At 42.8% G+C, this 8,706-nt stretch overlaps 1 protein-coding gene across 1 annotated transcript; it reads left to right on the plus strand.

Annotated features, from left to right (window-relative positions):
* Positions 1-1,742: 1,742 nt before the first annotated feature.
* On the plus strand, positions 1,743-3,506 carry LOC111964865 (trypsin-1). The gene is made up of 6 exons (XM_023988700.2): positions 1,743-1,851; positions 2,031-2,181; positions 2,317-2,567; positions 2,750-2,886; positions 3,056-3,157; positions 3,338-3,506. The coding sequence occupies exons 1-6, from the start codon at positions 1,770-1,772 to the stop codon at positions 3,383-3,385; spliced, it is 771 nt and encodes a 256-aa protein (XP_023844468.1). The 5' UTR covers positions 1,743-1,769; the 3' UTR covers positions 3,386-3,506.
* Positions 3,507-8,706: the final 5,200 nt, after the last annotated feature.

Here is an 8,706-nt window from a genome sequence, read left to right on the forward strand (position 1 = left end):
GTTTTTTAGCCAAAAACGAAAATACTGCCCCCTACACTTAAAAAGTTTTTAAGGTTAAGATACGGGAAGGGTCAACTGATCCTAGCTCTGTGTCCAAGGCCAACGTCTATGCGAATGAGACTCAAATCTGTTAAATCCCCTTGCAAAATGTAGGCCTACCTTTTCATTAAGTATTGGTCAACGTTGTTTTATTAGTCCCAGTACAGTGTTTATTAATTCCAGATTTAGGACTGGATTCAATCCGTATTGTGGAAGTATCATTCAAGGTCAGGGTTAATATGTGAAGGTAATTTCCGAATGAGCTGACATATGCATCATTTACCGTGAATGACGTCTCCGCGAACAGGGGAAAATGCCTTTAAATTTCAATTAAGTTATAATGCAGATTTTCTGCGATACGGATGAAATCCAGCCCTTCATTTCTACCAGAAGACAGTGATACAGTACACTAAAACTGCTAGTTTGAGATGACCAGTATTGTCTGCAGTTCAAACTGTATCTTGACCTCAACATGACTGCAACACAGCTGTGTGTGAACACACACAATCTACCCAAGGCCTACTGTACCATAGCTTTGTAGATTAGATCTTTACTTAGTCACATGCACAGGGCCGCAGATGTCGTTGCAGTGTACAGTGAAGTACACAACTTCTTCGGGATCTATTCTGTGATATTCTCCCACATTCCTTCCACATTTCCACAAACTTCAAAGTGTTTCCTTTCAAATGGTACCAAGAATATGCATATCCTTGCTTCAGGGCCTGAGCTACAGGCAGTTAGATTTCGGCATGTAATTTTAGGCGAAAATTGAAAAAAAGGGTTGTATCCTTTTTAATGAACATGGCCTTATTTCTATTACAGCATATTGGATGACTGTCATTCATATTCCATTCATCTATCTTAATGTAACAGCGATAGGTTAAGGCTACTACATGATACTCAAATTTGCCCTATACCCATCATGAGGTTGCTACAACCTAGCCTATAAATGAAAGTTTACATTGTAGGTGCATAGGTCGAGAGAAATTTGAGTTTTCAAGGTGACAGACATCGACACATTCAATACTGCCTTGCCTGCATCTGTGGACATAAATGTAGGGTTAGGGTTGAGCCAGGATGTGGACATGAAGCTAGGGTTACGGTTAGAGTTATGGGTAAGGGTTGAGCCGGGGTGTAGACTTTAATCTAGTGTCAACCACAGGAGATTGTGGCACCTTAATTGGGGAGAACAGGCTGGTGGTAATGGCTGAAGCTCTGTTAGTGGAATGGCACCAATGTAACAGTTTTGCTTCCGTCCCTCTCCTGGAAACCATGTGTTTGATCCCATTCCATTTGCTCTGTTCCAGCCATTATTATGAGCTGTCCTCCCCTCAGCAGCCTCCATTACTGTCAAGTAAAACTGTTTATTTTAATATTGTGTTAATACCAAATATAATACATTACACTACCCAAGTGTGTGCTTACTTTGAGTGTTTTACTGTATATTAACTGCATACAGTATAACTTATGTAATGAACTCATGGCCCTAAGGTATTCAAAGTCAGATTTTAAGAGAGCCATGTATGACTTTTCAACAAAACCCCTTAAACCCAGTTTACAAAGCTAAATTTGGCCTTGTGAGCTTCTGCAAGAGAATACCAACGTGTGAACCACACAGCTGTGTTGCTGACCTTGGCAATGCACCTTTTGCCTCTGATTGGCTTTCTCTTGACCAATCAAACAGTTCCATTAAACGGGGCGGCACACCCGATTCTGCATATATACCAGGGATGCAGATTAGCCCCTTTCATCGACAGGATCATACAGCAACCATGATTTCTCTGGTCTTCGTTCTGCTCATTGGAGCCGCTTGTGAGTATAGTAATGATCATAGAAAAAAGAACAGGACTGTGTAATGACACTAACATCACAAATGTGTTTCTTTGATGTTATTAAGAAATATGTTGTTGTTGTTTTATCATAGTGCTATGCTTTTCCATCTCAAAAGCTGAGGTAATATAGCTAAGAATGTGCCTGCTCTCTGTTTACAGTCGCCACGGAGGACGACAAGATTGTCGGAGGGTATGAGTGCAAGGCCAACTCCCAGCCCCACCAGGTGTCTCTGAACTCTGGGTACCACTTCTGTGGTGGCTCCCTGGTCAATGAGAACTGGGTTGTGTCTGCTGCTCACTGCTACAAGTCGTAAGTACACTCCCAAGTGAACTACTAGCAACATATTGAGTCAATAACACCTTGCAACAATTTGATAAGCTTAACTTTTGCCAAACTAAAGGACACAAGTGAACTCCACATTCACATGAACTCTCTCTCTTTCAGCCGTGTGGAGGTGCGTCTGGGCGAGCACAACATCAAGGTGACTGAGGGTAGCGAGCAGTTCATCTCTTCATCCCGCGTGATCCGTCACCCCAACTACAGCTCCTACAACATCGACAATGACATCATGCTGATCAAGCTGAGCAAGCCCGCCACCCTCAACACCTACGTGCAGCCTGTTGCTCTGCCCAGCAGCTGTGCCCCCGCTGGCACCATGTGTACCGTCTCTGGATGGGGCAACACCATGAGCTCCAGTGAGTGCAGAACCTGGGTCAAAGGTTACATGTGCCAGTTGGTCATCTTCATGGTGACTGAGTGTGTTTAAAGGCATTGAAAATATACTATTAGAAACGCAATGCCATTATATATAACCATAACTCTCCTCCTTCTCCCTCTCTCCATTCTTCCATTTCTCTCTGTCTGCTTTTCCTTACAGCYGCYGAYRGCAACAAGCTGCAGTGTCTGAACATCCCCATCCTGTCCTACAGCGACTGTAACAACTCCTACCCTGGCCAGATCACCAACGCCATGTTCTGCGCTGGATACCTGGAGGGAGGCAAGGACTCTTGCCAGGTACTTACCACACTGATCTCAATTCAGTGGTACCAATGATGACTTAAAATGTACTTTTCAGTTCAATTAATACAGAAATATGAGTTGTATATAACTCTTTCTTTCTCTATCTCTCTTTCTGCCTTCCTTCTTCCCTCTCTCTCTCTCTCTCTCTCTCTCTCTCTCTCAGGGTGACTCTGGTGGCCCTGTGGTGTGCAACGGTGAGCTCCAGGGTGTTGTGTCTTGGGGTTATGGCTGTGCCGAGCCCGGTAACCCTGGTGTCTATGCCAAGGTAAGACAGAAAAATAGTTTTCCTGTTGTGGAAACATCAACATTCATACATCACTGTGACATCACTTGGTCCCCCCCCCCAAAAAAAATACATTGTCTATAAAACATTGATTGATGGTTCTCATGTTGCCTCCCATTGAGCGTGTCCACTAATGTCTCCCTTCTTCTTCTCTTCCTCCAGGTGTGCATCTTCAATAACTGGCTGACCAGCACCATGGCCACCTACTAAGTCTGATCCTAGCTTCGGTCCTCCAGCATGGTCCCAGAACTCTACAACATCCTGTGCAGTTCAACATCTACCTTTTATACTGGAGATAAAATACTAATGACAAATAAAACATTTAACATCATTTCAGTCTACTGAGTATTTTTCCCAAAGATAAATAAAAAAGTGAATATACTCTCAAAGGTTCTTCTTACATGCCTGCAGCATTGAGCACATATTCATGTATGACATCAAATATTTTGTTCTGTTTAGCATCAAGGGAGTGTTGATTGCAARTGGAATGTCTTCATTTGTGACAGTTAATAAATGCTGGAATTATATCAGCTGAAAGCTATGGTCTGTGATTGGTACMTATATTTCTTGACTTTTAAATAAATGCTGATTTTTTWAAGAGTATAATGTATAAATGCCTCAGGAGCTCAGGTAATCTGTCGTACCCCATCAGACACTCAAACTGGACAGATTTATCTCCATCTCTGCATTCAAAGACTCAATCATGGACACTCTTATAGACAGTTGTGGCTGCTTCGCGTGATGTATTGTTGTTGTCTCTACCTTCTTGCCCTTTGTGCTGTTGTCTGTGCCCAATAATGTTTGTACCATGTTTTGTGTTACTACCATGTTGTTGTCATGTTGTGTTGCTACCATGTTGTGTTGTCATGTGTTGCTGACATGCTATGCTGTTGTCTAAGGTCTCTCTTTACGTAGTGTTGTGGTGTCTCTCTTGTCGTCGTGTGTTTTGTCCTATATTTTTATTGCATTTTTTATTTTTAATCCCAGACCCYGTCCCCACAGGAGGCCTTTTGTCTTCTGGTAGACCGTCATTGTAAATAAGAATTTGTTCTTAACTGACTTGCCTAGTATAATCCATGTTAAATAAAAAAATTATAATAAAAGAACGCAACATTTTACTCCATTGTTTGTAAACAATGTAATTGTAAACAAACACTATAACTTCGAAACACGGGTCATGATTCAATCATATGTGCATTGTTGACAAGCGCATTGCTCTGTCGATAATTTTGCTTTATAAAGACAATTTACTACTCTCTATAGCCCTCAACTCAACTCTAGAATAGAGAACTAGCAGGTTCCGGACATTGTAGGATAAGAGTTGAATAATTTGTTAAAGGGATAGCTCAACCGCTGTTCTATAGCAATCATTAAAACAAAATGTATTTTTTATTTGGTTGAGCTATCCCTTTAACAAATTAAACTGTTAGGAGGAATTATATATGGACATCCTTATATTGGAAATGTAATACTATATCACATTTTCTATTTGAGTGCAAACATTAGTTATGTATTCTATGGGGTTATGGTTGCATACAGTTCAGAGAGAAGTGATGTGTTACAACTGTAACCTGTGTGAGATGGCTAGCTAGTTAGCGGTGCGCGCTAGTAACATTTCAATTTGTGAAGTCACTCGCTCTGAGAACTTGAAGTAGTTGTTTCCCTTGCTCTGCAAGGGCTGTGGCTTTTGTGGAGCGATAGGTAGCTATGCTCCATGGGAGGCTAGTGTCGATGTGTTCAGAGGGTCCCTGGTTCAAGTCCAGGGGGTRGCGAGGAGAGGGACGGAAGCAAAACTGTTACATTGGTGCTGTGAGGTAACTTGCACAATAATTGAAGGCAGCCAGGGATGATGTAGTGGTAGGATCACTAGGATGCTGTGGGTTGAGTAGCTAGCTGTACTGACTAGTTTGTCTAGCCAGCAGGTTATTCGTCTGTCCCTCGAGGATGATGACAAATCCGGTGAACCACAACATTAAACAAGTAYAGCGAGTGAAAAGGAGTTGGCTATACTCATACTGTCCCGGCCTATTAAAGAAAAGCAAATTGAACAATAAACTTCAGTGTCACAACACTCTAGCAAACTTTGTCACTGTTCTCCAAGATCACCTCCATCCAATTCTCGCGTACCCGCCCAATCTACTTCACGCCAAGCCGTACGTGGATGCGGACAGTTCTGTACGGGGRCGCGGGAAGTTCAAGAAAATAATAAACTAAATCCAGTTTTTACAGGGGGTTACATTCACCCCTCACTAGGAAAACTTGATGTCCTGACAAGTTATACATAAAACATAAGATTAGGCATCACAATGAATTTGACACATTACACAGTTTACGACACACCTTGAGCTATAACTTCTCTTAACACTATGCAACAGTAAAGAACAGGCATATAAAAACACACCTTCAAACCAAAAAACTGTCAGAAGTATGAGATGTGTGTGGTGCAAGAAAACACTGTAATGAGGTGAAGTGATGGCATGGCGATGTAYGTGACTTCTTCACCCAGCCAGCTGAAGGACCTCCCGGATTAGTCTACTTTCAAAGTTTCTGCCCTGATGCCCTGATCAGAGTTCATGCAGGAAGGCAGGCCATAATGGASAAAGAACTTCTCCCWAAGCACCCTGGCCACAGGGCTGGCTTCCTGGTCTTAAGTGGCGTAAGCTTGGGCGTAGCGAGTGAAGTGATCTGTCACGACGAGGAGGATGTTACTGATGTTCTTCGTGTCATTCTCCAGAGAGAGGAAGTCTACACACCAACTCTAGGGGGGCTACAGTGGTGATCTTCACTAAAGCTGCTGATCTAGCGGGCAGGGTCTTCAGCTGCACACACCTTGCACATGACTTGCAGTGAAACTCAATGTCTCTGAATATGAAGTGCCAGTAGAACCCAGCACTGGCTAGATCATGTCCACTCATAACCTAAATGTCCCATATCATTGTGGAAAGACTTCATGACCACGGCTCTGAATTATTTGGCGAGAACCARCTGCTTTCTTTTGACCTGACTGGGGCCTCTATGGAGTCTGTAGAGCACACCTTGTTCCATAGAGAGCCCCTCCTCTTCTTGTTCTTGATAGAGCACTTCTCCCAGGCCAATTAAGCTGGCGTTAATGTGAAGCAGGTAAGGCTTGCTTTGGTCTGCAACGGCCAACACAGGAGWGGCTGTGAGGTGGTTCAGGATGTTAATGAAGGCCTCTTCACACTCTGAGGTCCAGTGATCTCCAAATGGCTCACAGTCCTTGAAGTAGGTAACTCCAGGAAGGGGGTTTGACTGGTCGACTGCTTTCTCTTTGGAGACTCTTCAGCAGAGTCTCACAACTCAATTGCTGGTTGAAAACTGTTTTCTGCCCCTCCCAAAATATAGAATTTGAAGATAATTGGCCCTCTTTCTGGGACTCACCAACAAAGAGTACCAAGCCTGGCCTGCTGAGGAGTGATGGACTCCATCCTAGCTGGAGGGGGTGCTCTCATCTTAYCTATGAACATAGACAGGGCTCTAACTCCTCTAGCTCCACAATGAGGTAGGGTGCAGGCCAGGCAGCAGCCTGTTAGCCACCCTGCCAGCTTAGTGGAGTCTGCCACTAGCATAGTCAGTGTAGTCAGCTCAGCTATCCCCATTGAGACCGTGTCTGTGCCTCAATCTAGGTTGGGCAAAACTTAACATGGCGGTGTTCGCCTTAGCAATCTCACTGGAATAAAGACCTTCTCCATTCCTGTCATTATTGAAAGAGATTGTGATATCTCACATCTCAAAATAGGGCTACTTAATGTTAGATCCCTCACTTCCAAGGCAGTTATAGTCAATAAACTAATCACTGATCATAATCTTGTTGTGATTGGCCTGACTGAAACATGGCTTAAGCCTGATGAATTTACTGTGTTAAATGAGGCCTCTCCTCCTGGTTACACTAGTGACCATATCCCCCGCKCTTCCCGCAAAGGCGGAGGTGTTGCTAACATTTACGATAGCAAATTTCAATTTACAAAAAACAAAATGACTGCGTTTTTGTCTTTTGAGCTTCTAGTCATGATATCTATGCTGCCTACTCAATCACTTTTGATATCTACTGTTTACAGGCCTCCTGGGCCATATACAGCGTTCCTCACTGAGTTCCCTGAATTCCTATCGGACCTTAGTAGTCATGGCAGATAATATTCACATTTTTGGTGACTTTAATATTCACATGGAAAAGTCCAAAGACCAACTCCAAAAGGCTTAACCACCTAACCGAGGAACTACATTTAACCTTGCGTAATACCCTAGATGCAGTCGCACCCCTAAAAACGAAAAACATTYGTCATRAGAAACTAGCTCCAAGGTATACAGAAATACCCAACTCCTGAAGCAAGCTTCCAGAAAWTTGGAACGGAAATGGCGCTATACCAAACTGGAAGTCTTCCGACAAGCTTGGAAAGAGTACCGTGCAGTATCGAAGAGCCCTCACTGCTGCTCGATCATCCTATTTTTCTAAATGAATTGAGGAGAATAAGAACAATCCTAAATGTATTTCTGATACTGTCGCAAAGCTAACTAAAAAGCAGCATTCCCCAAGAGAGGATGGCTTTCACTTCAGCAGTGATAAATTCCTGAACTTCTTTGACAAAAAGATCATGATCATTAGAAAGCAAATTACGGACTCCTCTTTAAATCTGTGTATTTCTCCAAAGCTCAGTTGTCCTGAGTCTGCACAACACTGCCAGGACCTAAGATCAGGAGAGACACTCAAGTTTTTTAATACTAGATATCTCTTGCCACATTGATGAAAATAGTCTTGGACTCTTAACCTTCAAGCTGCATACTGGACCCTGTTCCAACTAAACTACTGAAAGAGCTGCTTCCTGTGCTTAGCCCTTCTATGTTGAACATAATAAACGACTCCCTATCCACCGGATGTGTACCAAACTCACTAAAAGTGACAGCAATAAAGCCTCTCTTGAAAAAGTCAAACCTTGACCCAGAAAATAAATAAAAAACACGGCCTATATCGAATCTCCCATTCCTCTCAAAACATTTTGAAAAAGCTGTTGTTTAGCAGCTCCCTGCCTTCCAGAAGACAAACATTGTATACGAAACACTTCCGTCTGGGTTTAGACCCTATCATAGCACTGAGACTGCACTCGTGAAGGTGGTATATTACCTTTTAAAACTTCTTAAGGCTAGGGGGCGGTATTTTCACGTCCGGATGAAAAGCGTGCACAAAGTAAACTGCCTGCTACTCAGGCCCAGAAGCTAGGATATTCATATTATTAGTAGATTTGGATAGAAAACAATCTGACGTTTCTAAAACTGTTTGAATGATGTCTGTGGGTATAACATAACTTATTTGGCAGGTGAAACCCCGAGTACAAACCATCCAGGAAAACATTTTTTGAGGTCACTCTCTTTTCAATGGGTTTCCAATGGGAATCTAGAATTCTAAGGCAGTTGCTTGCAGTTCCTATCGCTTCCACTGGATGTCAACAGTCTTTAGAAATTGGTTGATGTTTTTCCTTTGTGTAATGAAGAAGTTGGGCTGTCCAGAACGAGGGTCG

This window comes from Salvelinus sp. IW2-2015, linkage group LG6.1 (assembly GCF_002910315.2).
Source record: "Salvelinus sp. IW2-2015 linkage group LG6.1, ASM291031v2, whole genome shotgun sequence".
NCBI lineage: Eukaryota > Metazoa > Chordata > Actinopteri > Salmoniformes > Salmonidae > Salvelinus > Salvelinus sp. IW2-2015.